Below are 19,808 nucleotides of genomic sequence, written 5' to 3' on the forward strand. Positions count from 1 at the left end.
AGAAAATATCTAACAAAAATAATATATAATAAATATAATATATATTATATATAATAAAATAATATATATATAAAGAACATGAGTTTAACTACCAGTGAGCATTTATTTACAAATATTTCACTTATCAATAAAAGTTTCTTTATACTGGATTCTACTGCCCTCTTCTTTGTTTTTATTCTCTCTGTCTCTGTCTCTGTCTCTGTCTCTGTCTGTCTGTCTGTCTGTCTCTTTCTCTCTCTCTCTCTGTCTGTCTCTCTCTCTTAGCCTGCTTGGTAACTCCTTCATTTCCCCTTCTTTTCTACCATTTAGCAAGTCGCACTTCCATTAGATCTGACTCAGTGTGCATGTCAATGAGCCCAAGAGGGCACGGTGACAAGCACAGGTCAGGTTTGGCCTTGTCATTTACAGACCCTTCATGACTAGTGGTTAGAGCCAGGGATATGACCCACGTGGGCAGTGCTGGGCACAGTTATGCAGAACACACTAGGAAGGCTGCAAACAAAAGCTTTGTGAGTTCAAAGCTGCTCTTACTCATATGTGTGCACCTGCCAGGAGAGGGGCAGAAGCATTTGTACCAATATCATCTCTGCTTTGAGAGGCCATGAAGCATAGTAACATCTCCACATCCAGGTAAACATCCACAGTAACTGACCGTACCTCTCATCAGCTGAATACACACCTCCAGGTGTTCCCTTAATCCTGATTAACTAGAAGCTCAAGCCCCACTCACTATTAAGTTGTAGAAAACAATCAAATACTAGTTCTCTCACCTGTCCTTCTCTGAGCCTTACTTTACTCATCTGTGAAATAGGATTGACGTTCCCAGCCTCTTTTTATAAGGGTTTCATGGAGGCTTCAACAAGATACAGGTGTAGAGTGCTTCCATGAGTGAAATAAGTGTTAAAATGTTTCTAGTCTTATTCAAAGGAGGGAATGGCTATATCTGATTGTCGTATTTAACATTCAAAAAGCTCTAACCGCCCCCTGTGCCGCCCCCCCTGCCCCCCACTCCTACTCAGGGATGAGATTCAGTTCTGCCAACATGATTTGAGCTTTTAATTTGTGTCAGGTCCAATGGAAGCCAGACAGTTGGAATGGGATGGAGTATGTGAGAAGGGATGGGTTTCAGGTTGGTCCTACACCCCAGTGGGGTGGATAGGATGGATGGTGAGTCTGGCAAGTGGAAATGCTGTTTTGGAGTGCAGATTTGAGAGTGCGCATCACGCTCAAAGATGAAGTAGGAGGATAGAGACAAAGAAAGGTGTTTGTTGTAGGAAATGGGACACAGTTTTCTTCAGGAACTAGGAGGAAGAGGCAGGGATGGACAAGGATCCTCAGGGTTGTTATTAGAGAGGCTGGGAAACAAGAGACAAAAGGGAGAAATTACACGGCAGCTGGAACAGAACCCGGGGAACACTGAGAGTTTCAAAGAAGGAACCTTTTGTCCAGAATAGCAGTCTAGTAGGAGGCTGTAGGTGAGACTAACAATGTTCCTGCAGGGAAACACTGCTTTCCTGATAGGAATTTCTGCACAGGGAGTTCATATTGGTGAGGATAATCTTTACTGTACATCCAAATTACCTTAATAACGAACCATGGCATGATCAAGTTTTAATAATCAAAACATTCTATACAAATGGGGAGAAAGCATTCCCATAAAATGGGCTAAATGGGACCCAGATTAAAGCAGCCCCTTCTCCTCTCCCTCATCCCCACCTCGGTGTACATTCCTGGGATCAGACACTGTATGCCAGTGGTTCTCAACTTGTGCACCGAGAACCACTGTGGAGGGTCACATATCAGATATCCTGCATATTAGATATTTACTTTAGGATTCATAACAGTAGCAAAACTACAGTTATGAAGTTGCAATGAAATGATTTTATGGTTTGGGAGGGGTCACCATAACACGAGGAACATTAAAGGGTCGCAGCATTAGGAAGGTTGAGAACCACTACTGCGCATGCTCGTCAGGCACTGTGTCCCGGAACCACGTCCCCAGTGGAAAGCAGTGCTGCTTTACCTCGGTACCCTCGAACCACCTGGGAGTTCTTAACAATCTTTTTTTTTTTTTTTCTGAGTTGGTGGCAGAAGCACGGCAGGAGACAACAGCCTTCCCAGTACTTGGAAGGCTGGATCAAGATCATGAATTTGAGATATAAGAAGACCTGACTTAACAAAAGACCCAACTCCAAGGCAAACAAACGAAAACCCACCACCTCCATCAAAACCCCAAAACCTCAGGGGACAGCACCGCAGCTGAGTTGTTAGATCAGAATCTCTGAGGCTGACAACCTGACATCAGTTTAAAAGTGATTGTGCTGGGCAGAAACCCTGTTAGGGAAGAACTCTGCGCCAATGAGAGGAGGCATCTGCCCAAGGGGAAGCCCAGAAGGGAAAGTTAGAAAGGAAAAGCCAGGAGCCAGTAGAACAGGAGTTGCGAGTAAGGAAGGAGTCAGGGCTGCTAATGGGGCTGCTGGAGTAGGAGTGGGTGGAGCCCTGGAGCCTTTCTCACTGAAAGGCTGTGAACACAGAGCTCTGGCCTCCACCGCCAGTGCGTGTGTGCTTCCGTGAGTCTGCAGCGAAGCTCCGAGGCTCCGGGCTTCAAGCTGACCAAGATAGCGCTCCCCCACTGCTGTCGAAGTTACGTCGATGGCTGCTTCATTGGGGAAGGTACTTAATAAGTACTACTGTGCAAGGAGAAGTTCTATGGGGGGAGTTTGAAAATTTAGTGTTTTGGTGCCTGCCGGGGAGCCAATCCTAATCTTTACAAATGCTAGGTCGGTACCTTCTGCTGAGCCGTGCTCTGAGTCCTGCAGGAAGACTTTATGGAGAGAAGAAACCTAAGAGCCGGTTCTGTCTGTTCTCGCTGCTGATGTGTCTTTCCATCTCTGAGCCAGTGGCAGCTGCCCGAACTTTGGTCAACTGCATCTGTCCGTCTGAGAGACGAATTTTCCAAAGGAGATTCGAAGGAGTTTTAAACTCCATTTTCAAAGGAGTTTAAACATTAAGGCCCCCTCTCTCTCCCTAACTAATCCGTATAATTCATGTGGGTGTCACCTTCTGGGGAGAGGGTTCCAGAACAACGTCACTCCCCACCCCCGCTGGTGTAGGTGTACCTTCTGGCTGAAAGCCGCCCACACTCGGGGTCACTTGTTATGGTTCAAAGCCCAGGGAAGTGTCCTTTACCCTACTCTCTCACCCCACTTCTGACGGTTCTTTTTTCTTGGGCGGATAGGATGCCCAAGTTTCTTTAGAAGTTGGAAAAAAGAGGTATGAAGCTGCTATGGACTGCCAAAAGCAAGGGCAGAGGGGCCCAGAACACGAGACAGGAGAGCCAAGAGAACTTGAGAGTTCCCACCTTCTGAGGAGGAGGAACCTAGGGTCCAGTAGAAGACTGTAGGTGAGACTATTAGTGTTCCCCTGGAGAACAGCACTTTCCTGATCGAGGTGTCTGTGCAGGGAGTTCATTTGGGTGAGGAGGATCTTTAGTGTGTATCAAAATCACCTTAATAACGAACTATGGCACACTTAGGGGTTTTGCTTTTGTTTTTTATAGACAGGGTTTCTCTCTGTAGTCATGGTTGTCCTGGAACTCGCTCTATAGACCTGGCTGGCCAAGAACTCACAGACCTCAGCCTCTTCTACCTGCTTCTGGAATTAAAGGCATGCACCAACAACCGCCTGGCTACAATTAGGTTTTATTAATGGAAAAACGTTCAATACAAACGTATAAAATCGGGGGAAAAAGTATAGGTAGGGCTTTCCAGCCGCAGATAGCCTTCTCTCTAACGCTTTTAGTTGCTTTTCTCCCCAATTTTATGGTCACCATTGCACTTTTGCCCACCTCTGCCCAGGTGTTCTGGCGGCGCTGGGCGGCAGGTGCGACACTCGACGCGCACCTGTGCGGCGTTCGTCCCACGGCCAGCAGGGGGCGGAGCGCGCCGGCTCCCGGGGCGCCGCTCCTCGTCGGCCCCGCCCCCCGCCCCAGGACCCGGTGGCGGCGGGGGCGCGGAGGGCTTAAAGGCGGCGGCGATCGCCCGCGGGCAGGCGCGGGGCGTCCCTCCCTCGCCGGCCGGCCGCGTCACCTCCCCATACCTGAGCCGGGAGAGCAGCGCGCCTTCTCTCCTCCCTCCCGCCACTCCTGGTCGCCGCACCAGCGCTGCCGCCGCCCAGGGAGTAAAGGTCGCGCGGGCCGGTGCGAGCGGGCGTAGGCGCCAGCGGGTCGGTCCACCCGAGAAAGGAGCTCGGAGGAACTGGGACCGGTCCGGGAAGACTGCGCCAGCCGTGCACTGAGATCGCGGGGGAAGCGAGGAGCCGGGCCTCGGCGCTCAGCCTGGACCCAGCGTCCCGCGAGGCGCCCGGGGCTCCGGCCCGGCCCGCGGGGTCATGTCGTACAGCGAGCTCTACAGCCGGGTGAGTGCGGGCCCGGTGCAGCCCCGGGGCACAGGTGCGGCGCGGCGGGCTCCCGGCTACCTTCCCCGCCGCTACTGGACGCCGCTGCCAGCGTCTCTGCGGTCCCGGTCCTCGGCACCCCTAACTTGGATGGTAGAGAAAGTTTGGGTGTTGCTGGAGCGCGCCGCACCGACTGGCCGCCCCGCAGAGTCCCCCTGACAGCGGCGCAGCACGGTTCCACGCTTTGCCCTTCCCTCCCTGTCCTCTCCTGGTTTAGATCTCCTGCTGAGAGCCTGGAACCAAAGGGGGCGTCTTAGCCCGCTGGGAGCCGGGGAAGGACACCAGCCTTCACCGAGGCACCTGACGTGCGACCCCATTTCCTATTTCGTGGAGTCGGTTCCAGGCTCTCTGCAATGTCGAGAGCCCCCTTCGTTCGTTTGCCTTTCTTCTAGCGCGAGACAACCACAGGGACCCTAGACTTGGGAGTGGAGGGGGACGAGGATCTTCTGGGAGGGAGGGGCACAGAGACTGAAGGAGGGATGAGGGCAGTGGGTAGAGAAACGTCATTTCTAATTTTCCCAAGGAAGTACGCTCTTAAAAAAACTGTATATGTATACACATATAAAATTCTTTTTTAGTTTTGTTATGTGTATGCTTGTATGTCTGTACGTGCACCTAGAAGGCCAGAAGAGGGCGTCAGAGCCCCTGGAATTGGCGTTACAGGTGGCCGCGAGCCGCCTTGTGGGTGCTGGGAATAGAACCGGAGTCCTCTGAAAGAGGTGCAGTGGAATGTAGCAAGCCCTTTCAACAGCCCCAGGAAGCCCTTACTTAATTTGCCCACAATGGGCATTTTGAGGCAGCCCGTGCGTTATCAGGTATTTAGATAAGGGCCGGTTGGAGTAATTATTGACCAGGGCTGGAGTGTCGATTTTCAGGTTTGTTATTTTTTTCCCCTCAAGGTCAGGGTGTGCGCGTGTGTGATGGAGAGTAGGGGGTGGTCAGGATTGCAAACAGGTGCTGCAGGAGCGTCTGCTCCCGGGTTCTACGGCAGTTGCTGTAGTTAAAGTGACCAGCGGCTTCCCAGGCATAGGCTCTAAAGCCCTAGCCTTTTTGGTTACTGCCTGGTCCGGGAACAAGGTGAACACGGCAGAGCCTTTAATCACCCGTCCTTTTCTTCCTAAAAAAAAAAAGTTTCGTATATCTCGATGTCTGGTTTTCTTGTTCGTCTTTTCTGGTGGCTAGGACCTGTTTGACAGTCTTGCCTGCCTGCCTGCCTGCCTGCCTGCCTGCCTGCACGCCTCTGTACAGAGGGATGTGTGTACGCAAACGCTCCGTGTGTACGAAAGTCCTGTAGGCGAGTTTGCAATTCCTGTTTCGCCGGCCTGGTGGACAGGTCTGGGCGGGGTAGGAAGAGGGACTTCCGCATCCTCACCTGGCGGTTGCTACCCCGTTTCCAGCGCACGGGGGAGCCCTTCAGCTCTGTGGGCTTACCGCCCATCTCAGTTTGAAAATTTTAATTTTCTTCCTTTTTTTCGGTCCCGGTCCGGGTCAGCAAGGGTTAAGGCTCATCTAGTAGCTATGAAGGAGGATGCCACCTGGTTGGGGACCAGTCCTGGGTTGTTTTGAATGGCCTTTGGATTTACCAGGGACTCCCAAAGCTCGATAGGTACCAGCCTCTGTGAGAGGGGTGGAGAAGGTGCGATCCAGGGCTGGAACTCTTTAGTAATACCGGCTTGGGAAAAGCACCCCACCTCTTTTACCCCCGTGGGAGTTTGGGGAGGAGCCTTGGGAGTTCCCACTTGCAACTCCGGAGCGGAGAGGCTTGTCGGGGAACCTGGTCTGGAGGCTGGAAGCCAGTGACACAGGGAAAAACAACCTGAGCTGGATGGAGTGTTCAGAGCTGAAGCTGTATTGAGCGACAGCGAGCAGAGCAACCGCAAATACAAGAGATGAGCAGTTGCTTCACCGGTTCACACAGTCTCCTAAGTGTCCTGAAGTCTACGTGCAGACAGTATTTACTTGCTGTGTCATGGAGCTAAGGAATTACAGGATACACTGAGTTTTTGGAGATCTAGTTTCAAAAAACAAAACATTAATACTGGATTTCAAGTAGACCGTTTGCTGGGAAACAATTTGATCTTTAGTTAGAAGTGAATATATTGCATGCTAATAGGGATGGCGGGTTAGTAGGAGTCTGAACTTGAAGTGTTTCGAGTGTACTTTTGAGTTATCCATCTATGGACAAAAACCACAGTTCCTGGAGCTAGCTAAGTGGTATCTCATTGGTATGAAGGTTCAGTATAATTAAAGCAAAGTGAACAGAGTCCACTGTTAGTGGGTTTCTGGCTCTATGTTATTGTAAAGTTATTGAATCTTAATTCAAAGTGGTGTGTGTGTGTAAGCACTAGTCCTCCAAGGGTTCTTTTTTGTTTTTTGGAGATTGGGTCTCACTATGTAGCTCTGGCTGTCTTGCAGCTCACTATGTAGACCAGGCCTGTCTCTGACTCCTGAGTGCTGGGATTAAAGGCATGCACTACACCTGGGTAGCTTATGTTGGGCTCCATTGCTCTTTCTGGCAGTTAAATGCACTTACACTAATGTCTGAGAATCGCTCAGGCTGCTTTCCAACCATTATAACCCTGTGTGCCAGGTGGGATTCTGAGTCACAGTACCTGCTGCTCGGTCACAGTACTTGCTGCTCAGTCACAGTACCTGCTGCTCAGTCACAGTACCTGCTGCTCGGTCACAGTTCCCACTGCTCAGTCAGACACACTCCGTTTCTCGGGGAGACGGTTTGTTCATTTTGTTGTATGATTGAAATATCCAACATTCCCCTTTGGTTTATAACCTGCTAGTGTGCTTTCCTAATGTGTCAAACACTGGGCTGGCACACACTTTAATGGATTATGCATGGTGGAAATAATTATCCGCCATGCCAACAGCAATTTTAAATGTTTGGAATGGAAATTTTGTAGCCCTTTATTGATCATCCCTGTTGCCTTAGTTGGGAGATGTTATTGGAGTAGAAAACATTATATAAGATGTATATAGGCATTAAACAGTTCCGGTAGTAACTTAGTACATTAGTGTTATTTCTGGTTACTCATGGATTTCTCCCCCTACCCCTTTTCTCTCTTCAACTTTAGGCTCCTGTGCCATGTAGTGTATGTATGAGGGGTGCTATTGATTTTTCTCTGGTGAAGGGCATGTCTCATTAACAAAGACGCTCCTATTTTTAGAATACCCAGCCCCTTACCTTTGAGGAATTGCTCTCTTTGTAGTGAGGATGGGAAAAGAAACTCAGTGCTAGACACTTTCAGAGTGACATCAAGGTGAGTCACCCCTTCAGTGACTCTTAAGAGAAAGCTGGTGTGGACAATGGGCTCTGTTGTCGCAACAGCTCTCTATGTGACGTATGTTAATGGTTTGTTTCCCAACCACTGGAAAAGACAATGTGGGCTTGATTTGTATAGTCCCTGAAGGAAGCCCACACATGGGCTAGCATGGGAATAGGACTTGATAGTTTCAGAGGACAGCCTGATCTTAACTACACGTGGCCTCTTTCCCCCAGGTTGAGTAATATAACCTCTAGAGGACTATTTTGGACACAAAGTGTAAACACTGCTTTTTAGTTATTTTAAATAATGACATTTTATGTTTGCTGCTTGATTCCTAGTCAGCAGAGTATCTGTGAGACCAGCCCAGTTAGGGCAGTGCTCTTGGATAATCCTTTTGTGCTTAGCTCTTAAATATCAGGCGGCATGTCTGCCAGTCTAATGAAAACTCAGCATACACACGTCTTCGTTTCTCTTCAGTGCTGGGGTTGGGGTCCAGGTCTTGCCTATGCTAGGCAAGAGCTCTACCGCTGAACACCACCTTAGCTCTTAGCTGTGGTATTCTGAGTGCCGCTAAGAGGAGTTTGTCCTACTGACGGACGCACCTTGTGAGTGTCAACTTTGAGCCTGGAGCCTTTACTAAGAGTTCAGACAGGAATGCCACCCCTAAGCAAAACAGAGTTCCTGTGATCTATGGGAGTATCTTTTAGCTTTCACTTCCCTACACCTCGAGTAAATAGGTTTCACACCGGTTCGATGGTTTGAATAGGTTTGCCCCGCCCTCCGCCCCACCCACAGCAGACTCATGTGTTTGAATGCTTGGCCCACAGAGAACAGCACTATTAGAAGGTGTAGCCTTAGGAGTTACAGAGACAAAGTTTGGAGCAGAGACTGAAGGAATGACCGTCCAGAGACTGTCCCACCTGGGGATCCATCCCATAAAACAACCACCAAACCCAGACACTATAGCAGATGCCAACAAGAGCTTGCTGACAGGAGCCTGATAAAGCTGTCTCCTGAGAAGATTCTGCCAGTGCCTGACAAATACAGAAGTGGATGCTCACAGCCATCCATTGGACGGAGCACAGGGTCCCCAATGGAGGAGCTAGAGAAAGTACCCAAGGAGCTGAAGGGGTTTGCAGCCCCATAGGAGGAACAACAATATGAACTAATCAGTACCCCCCCAGAGCTCCCTGGGACTAAACCACCAATCAAAACACAGGGTGAGACTCATGGCTCTAGCTGCATATGGAGTAGAGGCTGTCCATCAAAGGGAGGAGAGGCCCTTGGTCCTGTGAAGGTTCTATGTCGCAGTATAGGGGAATGCCAGGGCTAGGAGTTGGTAGGTTGGGGAACAGGGGGAGGGTGGATGAGATAGGGGGTTTTCAGAGGGGAAACTAGGAAAGGGGAATAACTTTTGAAATGTAAATAAAGAAAATATCTAAAATCAATCAATAAAAAGGTGTAGCCGTGTTGGAGGAAGTGTGTCACTATGGGGCTAGGCTTTGAGTTCTCCAGTGTTCCACCTCTGCCCCGTGTAAAATTCAAGCCTTCCTGCTACTGCCGTCAGATCAAGGTGGAGGGCTCCCCCAGCACCAAGTCTGCCTGCACACTGCCATGCTTCCCACCATGTCGATAATGGACTAAACCTCTAAAACAGTAAGCAAGACCTAACAAAATGCTTTCTTCTATAAGAGTAAGATCATAGTGGGGAGTAGGCAGTGCTGGAGAAGGAGCTGAGACTTCTACATCCAGAGCCTTAGATATAGGAAGAGAGATCTGGGGCTTGGTACAGGCTTTTTGAAAGCTCACCCCTGTCCTGCATCCCTCCCACTCCCAGGGACACACCTCCTCCCACAAGGCCACACCTCCTTTACCTCCTAAATAGTATCTCTTGCCAGCCGCTAAGCGCAGAGCCTCTGGAGGCCATTTTTCTTCTAACCACCACCCTTTATAGTAGATGCTCCACAGGGGTTTTAAGTGTTTCCATTTTGATGAACACTAAAGCTGCTGTTGTGTTGCAGGAAGTGCTTGTAACACATCTCGTTTCTTTAGATTACATTGTTGAAGATGAAGTGGTTGGCATCACTGTAGCCATTCCTCCCTGGGTCGCCATCCTCCATCTTCCTTCACCCTCCCAAGCAACTGGTCATTGCTCGTTTTTTAGATCTTTGCACTAAGTTTCATGCCTTAAAGTTGGCTTTCCTTGCAAGGTTGAAAATCTTTTAATATGCTTGATGTTCACAAATGCCTTTCCTTATTTTTTCTGTCTTCTGGCTGCTTTTTTGCTAAATGACTTCATTTCTAGAAGAGAACAGAAAACCCAGAATAATCAGCATCAAAATTATTAAAGTTGATACTGTGGCATGTACTTTCCTCTTCATTTGTTCTGATTTATGCCTTTAGGGGGAAAATAACCTCACTGGTCCTGTGAGCTGTTACTGAGCACTTTTGTGCCAACTTACTTCTTTGCATTGTGCATTAGCTCATTCAACAGCTCGAAGATGTAGGCATTTGTAGCATTGCTGTTTAATAAGCAAGGACTCCCAGGCTTACATTGTGTGGGCAAAGCAGGGGTTCGTCCACTGTTGTGATGCTTTCTCTGCAGTATTTGTCCCTTCAGTGGTGCATCTGCACCATGATTTGTGTAAAAGTCTCCAAAGACTCCTGGAAATCATCTCCCCCACCACCCCCAATCCGATTAGCCAAATGTCTATAGATGCATGAGAGTGTGCCCTGCTGCCTGTCTGTTGGCCAGCAGGTGTTGGATGTGAGCATGAGCACTTGATGGAAGGCGTAAGATTCGATCATTTCAGTGTATGAGGAGAGAACTTCCCAGCTGTATACCAGGCTCCTGAGTATTCCCGGATGTAGCATTAGCATGCCAAAAGATTTGGTAAAACCTTCAGAAACGTCCTCCAGTTCAGCGTTTTAAGTTGGACTTGGAAGCAGTCTTCAAGTTGCCTAGACCAGTGTGGATTTGCTAAATTGTTCCCTTTGAGAATGACCAAAGTGTCCATCTCAGCCCTAGGTTAACGAGGCTAACCGCTCAATCCTCTCAAAGTTCACAGCCCTTGTTTTCCCTCTTCTTGATAAGTTTCCCAGGCTAGCCTTGAACTCATGGACTATAGGCCAACACTATTGCATCCAGCTTATTGCCTTCCTTTGGACAATTCTATTTGTGACATAGACACTTTAACTTTTGTCATCATTGCTGAAAAGTGAGCACCTTTGACAGTTTTTGCCATTGTAGCTCTCAAATGTGCTGCGGCATGAAATCATAACAGAGGAAAGGACACACTGAGAGCCTTCTGCGTGAGATTCAGAGTCTTGACCATAACTTAGATAGCAAGAAGTTCAGGTCACCTAGGGTGGAGGCCAGACTCCATGAAAAGAGGGGGAAGTCATTTTGGGTATCCCTGGGTGTGGTGAGAGGGGAAGATACTTGAAATGGTAAATTGTACTATGTTTATCTTTGAACACACTGACTATTACTGCACACTGGTTTATCTTCCTTTTCCCCATCTGCCCAGCCATATCCTCAGCGTAGCCCCAACCAGCCAGGTGGTGTATTGTACAATGCATTACCTCATTTCCCATGATGCTCAGCACTGTTGAAGGTGCTTCAGAGAAGAACAAACATTGTTCTGTGAATTTTGAAACAAAATGGAAAATATTGTTGAAGGATAGACAAATAGACAAACAAGGAGAATATGAGGGGTAGGGAGACTCGAGAGTTTGGGGCTGGAGGAAGCATGGGAGCAGAAAGGAAGGAGGTGCTGTTGGCAGTCAACGATCTCGCCAGTGTGTCGGGTCATCAGTTACTTGACTATAAAAGCACTACAGAAAAGTGCAGTCTCTACCCATCATTAAGGAAACTTCTCTTTGTGACAGAAAACCACAACCAATCAAAATGCAGGGATATAGAGCCCCATTCCAATGTATACCTACAAAATACATTCCTAAGGCTCAAGGGACATTGAAGAAGAGGGAGCAGATAGATTGTAAGAGTCAGAGGATCAGGGAGTTTGCAGTGAGGCTGTGTATCCTAGTAATGTTAGCAGCTACACCCATAAAGTCTTTCAGCATGACTGCTCAAACACAAGCTCAGCAAGGGTGGCACCTATGGGCATCCAAGAGTGGACAGGGGCAAGACCATGAAGCCTAAGCCCTACCCACAGCACTGGAGGCACTGAGCAAAGCTGTGCGTGGGGAAGGAGGCCTTCCCTGGGGGCGAGCTCACCAAACACCCTGAAAACACGCAGGCACATTAGATGGACTGAGATGGTTACATTTAAAGAATCTGTGTGTGTGTGTATGTGTGTGTGTGTGTGTGTGTGTATATATATATATATATATATATATATATATATATATATATATANTATATATATATATACTATAACAGTGGGAAAAAGGGTGGAAAAATAGGAAGGGAGAAATGTAATTAAATTATAATCTCAGAAACTAGCAGAAACCTATAAAACACTTCTGTTGCCCTGAGCTGAACATAGGTTTCAAAGCTTTGAGAGCACAGGCAATTTGTCTGTTGTGCATGCAATTAATGGTCAACTATATGTATTGGGAAAATTGCTCTCACTGAAGACTTACACTGAATCATATGTTCATGATCCCCAATGTTCCCAAGATAGGATTTGGCAAACTGGACACACAGCAAATGTTATTGACTTAGTTTAATTGCTACCCCAAATTCCCCATTCCTAGTGACAAGGAACCAACCTTTATGCTAACATCATCTTCTGCCATGCTTGGCCCAGGCTTGACTTAGGTACCAATCAGAAAGCCCACCTATTTCCTCTGACATTTGCCTAAGTCTATGAAGTCAGAAGCCCTTGTAGATGTGGTTTTGATGAGAATGGTCCTTGTGGGCTTATTTGAATACTAGGTCTCCAGTTGGTGGAAATGTTTGGGAAGGATGAGGAGGTGGTGCTGAAGGATTGTGTGTCACTGAGTTTTCAGAAGCCCATGCTATTCTCAGCTCTGTCTCACACCTGAAAATCAGATACAAACTTTCATCTGCTGCTCCTTTGCCTGCCTGCTTGCCTGCTACCAATGTCTTCTGCCATGATAGTCCTGGATTCTACTACCCCCTGCACCCGCGGTCCCCAATTAAATGCTTTCTTTCATAGATTGTCTTGGTCATAGTGTTTTGTCACAGTGACAGAAAAGTACAGCAGTAGATAATGATGATGCACACACACACACATATAGTTATTTATTCCCCCCCCTCAAAGGGTTAGCATAAATAGGGAAGCAGCATTGGTGGATGGGAAAGCTTATGAAACAGGCTTGACTCTGACTTGTAATGGTTCTCATAATTTAGGTTGTGTCTATCTTCCTTCCTTTGTAGGTCATTCCATGTTCAAGGCATGGTCTTTTAGTCCCCTGAACTCAGTGTCTCATTAAGCCTTGCATTAAGACTCTACAGAGTTTACACTGCGAGAGGTGGGGAGAACGAATCTCCATACCTCATGTGAGACTGGGCAGGACAGGTCTTCAGAAGCGGTGAGTCAGGGAAGACAGATTAGCAATAGGATCGGCTTCAGTCTTCAGGGAAGAAAATGCCCGTCATGGTACCCATCCAAAGATTCAGACCATCCTTTATATTTATCGTGTGGGCAACACACACAGTGCAGGTCTGGGTGAATATAGCAGCCAGTGTGGGAACAGGGATGAGTTGTCTCCCCAGAGTGATCTTTGACCTTGAGTTCTTTTGTTGTGTGAAATTAGCATTAAGGAAGCGTTAGTACAGTGGAGGAGATAAACTGCTGGATCCCATCTAATCAGATTTAATCTCCTTCTCAGTTTGCCTCTACTCCCTTGTGGCCGCTGATGTTTGTTTGTAAAATGAGGGAAATGAATGTCTGCTCAGCCTGAGCCTGATGTTTCTTTGCTATCAGTCCGTTTGCCCTGTGTGCACATGCTTGACTGAAACAAGCCTCATGCGCCAAAATAATGGCACTGCTTTTAAAATGTGATTTTTATGACCAGTGTGCTAGATCCCGCGCATTCGAATAAATCATCTCTGAGAGCAGAAATGCGGATCATCCATCCTGTCTCTGAAGCTGGCTTCCCAGTTGGTGAGGCAGTCTTGTGGTTCTCACCTCTGGTGGCAGAACCACCGTGCTTGAATGGCATCCTTTCTAGAATTAATCGAAAGTTGTTTAAAAATAGACTAGATGGGTTTACTTAGGGACTGGCCTAATAGCCAGTATTGGGGACCCAGAAAACTTCTCAGTATGCCGTGACTCTGGGTACCTGATTATCATGCCGGAAGGAGAGGGTACATTTCTTTCCATGCTAGTGCCATAGATGGTGTGATGGTTTGTATATGCTTGGCCCAGGGAGTGGCACTATTAGGAGATGTGGCCCTGTTGAAGTAGGTGTGTCACTGTGGGTGTGGGTTTTAAGACCCTCATTCTAGCTGCCTGAAATCAGTCTTCTGCTAGCAACCTTCAGATGAAGATGTAGAACTCTCAGCTCTGCTTACACCATGTCTGCCTGGAAACTGCCATGGTCTTGTGTTGATGATAATGGACTGAACCTCTGAACCTGTAAGCCAGCCCCAATGAAATGTCCTTATAAGAGTTGCCTTGGTCATGCTGTCTGTTCACAGCAGTGAAACCCTAATTAAAACAGAAGTGATGCGATACTCTTCGGTCTTTTGTCCTGTCTGCTTGCTTTGACCATGGACTGAGTACCCTTTCTCAATTCCAGTTCCTGTTTAGGATGGCTCCATTGTTTACTGTAGTGACTGTCATGGAGGACCAACACTCCTCCTCTGGTTCTCGAGATTGAACCCAGGGCCTTGCGCTCCACTGTGGAGCCTTTTGCTCAGCTGAGAGCCCTACTTGATTGGTTACTGAGTAGGTCCTACCTCTGTCAGGATGTTTGCCCTCCCAGCCCTCTTTGGCCCAAGGAGCTTCCTGAGATGAGACTGTGATGGGAAACTTTGTTCCTCTATCCAAAAGCACGGATGTTGCTGGCACCTGAGACATGTTTCCCTGTTTGGGCATATCTGTGTTACCCAGAAAGTTATATGAAAAACAGAATAGGTCCTAGGAGATTGACCCTGGATGAAATATTTCTTAAAAGGCCATGCTTATTTATAGAACTTATATCCTTCTGCCTTAGTTGCAAAGATGGCTTCTCCTGTCGTCTGTCTAGTCCAGATGCCAGTGGACATTTCTGTGTCCAGAAGAGCAGCTAAGACCTGCCATCTCTACACAGAAATAATGCTGCCCCCCACCCCCACTTGCCACTACATGCGAGTCCAGACCTTTTGCTTGGGTTTGTCCATCTTCTCTTCTAAAGGTTCCTTCATTATCACCATGTTCTCCCGTTGTCCCACTGTTTCTTCTCCCTTAACTCCTGTTCCTTAACTTCTGGTAATCCATCCTTAATAAACACTCCAGGGATCACCCACTGTGCTAATGTCCCTGAAACGTGACTGGCAGTGTGTAACCAAACCCCACTCACCAGGCTGCTGGGGTTACCTACACTCAGCCATGTGCACCCTCATTTACTGGGATGAGCGATCTGTCTGAATTGTGCTCAGGTTGCAGTGTGAACCGTCTCGGGAATCCAAAACTGCCTAAATGCTGGCCAGAGAATAGTGGAGTAGACACTGTTACAGTAGACAGCTGTAAGTAACACCCAGGTACTTGGAACTGTAGTGTCCTTCATGTGAAATAGCATGACAGAGTGCCACCCGATTTATCTCACGCAATAAAAGCAAACACTTGGCTCAGCGATGGAATTTAAAACCTCACCTTATGCTTTTTGTGATTCCCGTTGGTTATCATTCCCTGCCGAGGTACATTTATGCATCTGAAGTTTTTCTGTTATTTTACTGTATAAGGTAGACACGCTAAGAGGTTATAGTTTTCCTGAGTTATGGTAAAAAACAGTGGTTGGAATAGAGGTAGCTTATAGCACCAAGCCAGGAAAGTTTTGATAGTGTTCATCACCGTGCGTTCTGATGTAATACCTTATTTAATGGGTGGAGAGTGGATTTTACTCCATCACAGTTTGGGCTGTGCACTTGGTGACATACTGCGGAGAGTGTGAATCTGTTTTGCAGCGATGACACCTTCAGCTCACAGTGCATGCCACAGCTTTACTGCCACAACTGAGATGTCTTAATTGGCTTCGGTGGGCTGGGCAGTGTTGTGTGTTAGACCTACCCACGAGATTCTGCTTGATACTCCTACCCACGAGATTCTGCTTGATACTAAGCGTAGCCCAGGGGTGTGGAAGATAAGACTTGGTCCTTGTTCCCAAGGTGGCAATGTCATAAATGCTATCCAGCAGTAGTGGATGAAGGAGGCTTCTTTTTCTCATCACCTTCAGAGATGACCGGGGTGGGATCCTACTAGGGGGAGAGTCACTGTCATGGCGCTTGTTAGGTTTCTTTCTGCTGTCCTTTGGGGTGGCTGTTCCTGCCTAACCCTCTGGGCCCCAGTGCTTCTCTGCTGCCTCCAAATGTTTAGAAGAATGGTCTGTCAGGAGCCACAAGATTGCTGGGGGCTTTCAGTCTTCAAAGCTGTCGGGAAGAGCTCACTGGGTGGGGCCCACTTTAGCCTGGAAAGCTGCTCCTTCCGTAGCCTGGGCCTGGAGGCCTCCTTAGGAGAGCCAGACTCTTGGAAGACGACAGCTTGATTGAATAGGATGGATGGGGCAGAGCTGAAGTTCCGTGCAGTTCCCGAAGATTGTGAGAACATTAGATATAATTTTCATAAACGACCATGATTTTTATGAAAGTGTAACAGTGAGCGCCCATAAAATCCAAATGTAGAAATGTTTACTATGAGAGCTTACACAGGGTTTGAAATTATTCCTCTAGAGCATAAACAAATATTCAAAGTATGAGAGACTCCATTTGCATGGTCTGTCAGGACTGCCTACCTCTAATGTTTGGGAATATGCCTTTTGTCTACTTGAATGGTCTATAAAGGGCAGAGTTGACTTGACTCAGTGTCTAGGTGGGCAAGGTGGCTTTGTTTCCATAAAGTAAAGCTGACTGACACATATCATTAGGTTAGTGTTTGGTATTTGAGCAGATGTATCTAAGCCCTTTCACCATCTTCTGTATAAAACAGCACTTTTCATCCTTGATGGTGAAGTGGGAAGTGGGGTGGGGTCCTGGTGCAACACGACCCAAGATACTTTCAGATATAACCAGAAATACAGTGATGCTTTTTTTTTTTTTTGAACCTGGGGTGATAAATGATGTTCAGGAGTGCACACTTGTCTTATAGACCAAAAAAAAAAAAAAAAGTCGTTGCTTAAATTGTTGCAGACTTTAGAAAAGGATAGCGCTATTGATTTTATGTACTGGAGTAAGATTGCTATCACATTAACCTCTTTACGGCCTCCATTTTATTATCTAGACAGAGGTGAGCAGGAGTGAGACTATAGAATGGAAGTCCCACAAAGTTCCTTGTGTGGACTCCGGCCAGTGGTGGCTTTTGTCAGGAGTGTTGGCTTCAATAGGGAGACAGCTATAGAAGAGAAGATGAACTTGAAGGGGACCCATCTCCGCAACAGATGTCCTTTGAAGAGGACCAAATAACAATGATATGGCTTGGGTAAATTAGGCTCATGATGCATTTAAGATTTCAGAAATGCAGCTAGATGAACTTTAGCACCCCCTGCCCTCCAACAAAACAAAACAAAACAAACAAACAAAAAACAAAAAGAAAAAAACAAAGGAAACCAACAAACCTATCACATGAGAGCAGTAACTTCAGTTGAATCAGTTGGCATAGGGAGGATACGCTACAGGGGGAGAGGCACTGGAGGGAGGAGCTCCATTTCCCTGCAGCCCGAAGCCCCTTGAAAGGAAGACATTTTGCTGTGATGGCTGGAACTGGAGATCTCCAAGGAGAATTTTGGTGCTCTGTAGCTTTTGCTACATTACTGATTTGTGGATTTGAGCCCGCTCCTGAGCATCCCAGTAAGATATGATCTCCACTGTATTGTTTTCTAAACTGGTATCTTTTCAGATCAGTCTATGCATGTAGATTCGGCTGTCTTTGATCTCCCAGGCCTCCTGCAGCAGCCCTCATTGTATGTTACTATCCTTAGTGATACATTTTAAGGAGCAGCAACAAGGGAAGCCCACTGAAAGGTAGATGCTCAGAGCAGGGAGGTGTCTGGGTATCACAATATACTCAAATGTCCAGGGAAAGGCGGGGAGAATCTCCCTAGGTGTGGTGGCAAACGGGAGGCTGCAGCAGTCGGGTTTTGAGTTCAGACCCACCTGGGCTACGTAGGAAAACTCTGCTACACACACAACACACAAGGTTTAATGTTGAAATGCCACTGCGCTGTCATGCAGGGTTGTCTTGCTTTTGACTTTTCCAGAGTAAGATGGTGAGCAATGGCTGTATATTGTGGTGCAGTAGATTCAGCTTAGTGTGGGAGCATGTTTTCCTTCAGAGCCTGGTTATTCCTGGGACAGAATGGCTGACTTATGTGCAAGTGAGGGTGCCTTCTTGTCTCATACTGAGCAGGTTATGGTGTAAGCAAGATGCAGCAGAGGCACCCTTGAATAGGAACTTGACCCTTGAAACTTCTTTCCTACCAGAAAAGTGGCTAGAACTAACTTCTTTTGGGGGAATGAACATCAAATTAAGAAAAAGAGCAATTTTAAATGAGTGTTAGAAAAACAGTAAAATTCTTGAGAGTCCTTTTAGAACTGATTTATGCTTTGTTTGTCCTGGTTTGATTTGGCAACTTTGACACAAACCTGAACATACCTAGGAAGAGGGAGCCCCAAATGAGAAAAATGCTTTGTTGTTAATGATTGATGTATGGTTAATAATTGACCACTCCTGTGTGGGTGGTCCTGAGCTTTATAAGAAAGCAGACTAGCAAGCCATGGGGGAAGCAAGCCAATAAGCAGCCTTCCTCTATGGCCTCTGCTTCAGTTCCTGCCCAACCTTCTCTCAGTGTTGGAGCATATGACTTCAGAACTGTAAGCAGAAATAAACCGTTCCACCCCCAAATTACTTTCAGTCATGGTGTTTTTATCACCTCAACAGGAAAATCCCAAGACCATTTCTTTGAGAAATAAGGTATTCAACTTGGTTTTAAGAATGGGAATTTTAAAGCCTTTGCTGATTTTAGTATAACTTACTATATGTGATGTACTTCATGTTGCACGTTGGTAGTTACTGATTGGCTTAGTGCTTAGAAACGGGAAGAGCCTACCTGTTATCTATTCTGTGGTGAAGCCAAACGTAGGTCGTGAGTTTGGATGTAGACAAGATGGGTAAGTAAAAGAGGGACCAGAGAGAAGATGAGGTGTATTTGTGATAGAGGAGAGTAAACGGTTAGAGGGGGTGTGAGTCCTGCCCTGGTGGGACTGGTCCTTCCTGGACCCCCTTGCCCATACAAGTGCTCACGGTTGACCCTGCAAGAGTGAAGCTCACTTAGGACCTAGTTTGCCTTACTTCAGATTTCTGTTCCCCATGGTATTCTGAAAATTGACTAGGTCTAGTCCAGGCATCTCATTAATGGTGAGTCATGGATGGAAGTGCTGACGGACTGACATGACTGGCTTCCCCGTGTCCTCCTGCAGCTCCGTCCCTTGAGCCAGAGCCCTGGCATGGGTGTGTTCTTCCAGGAACATGGCCTGATGTCTAAGGTCAGACCCTGTTCCTGTGGCAGCACCAGGTAACTGAGCACAGGAAGACAACAAAGGCACTTTCCACTTCATATGTGCGTGTCAGTGACTAAGAGTACATATGTTACCATTCCCCCCGAATCCTGGCACATGGGGAGGTACCCTGAAATAACTCAGTGGGTAACTACTGAATTTCCCTTTTAGACAACATCAGTGTTTCTTCTAAAAGTAACACACACACACACATGCATACACACACCCTGTCCCAGTATATTTGTTTGTTTGTTTTCTTTCTTTCCCACTTACATTCTTATTTTTCTTGTTTACACGAGCCCTGAAAGAAGAGACAGCACAGGAGCTTGATCTGTTGGGAGGCTCTGCCAGATGGACTGGAACTCAGCCCCTGGCTCTAAGGTCTAGCATAT

The 19,808-nt window shown here is 47.1% G+C and overlaps 1 protein-coding gene across 4 annotated transcripts in view; it reads left to right on the forward strand.

Moving 5' to 3' along the window:
* The first annotated feature begins 4,045 nt into the window (after window positions 1–4,045).
* The window catches only part of Myo5b (myosin VB), a 295,975-nt gene continuing 280,212 nt past the window's right edge, over window positions 4,046–19,808 (forward strand). For 3 of the 4 annotated variants that reach the window (XM_029547258.1, XM_029547257.1, XM_021214403.2), the window contains exon 1: window positions 4,047–4,416. In XM_029547258.1, the coding sequence (XP_029403118.1) occupies window positions 4,390–4,416 (27 nt within the window). In that variant the 5' untranslated portion in view covers window positions 4,047–4,389. Of the gene's footprint in view, window positions 4,417–19,808 lie in introns of all 4 variants that reach the window. The other variant, XM_029547256.1, reaches the window with a different exon arrangement.

The sequence above is a fragment of the Mus pahari genome, chromosome 15 (genome assembly GCF_900095145.1).
Source record: "Mus pahari chromosome 15, PAHARI_EIJ_v1.1, whole genome shotgun sequence".
Classification (NCBI taxonomy): Eukaryota; Metazoa; Chordata; class Mammalia; order Rodentia; family Muridae; genus Mus; species Mus pahari.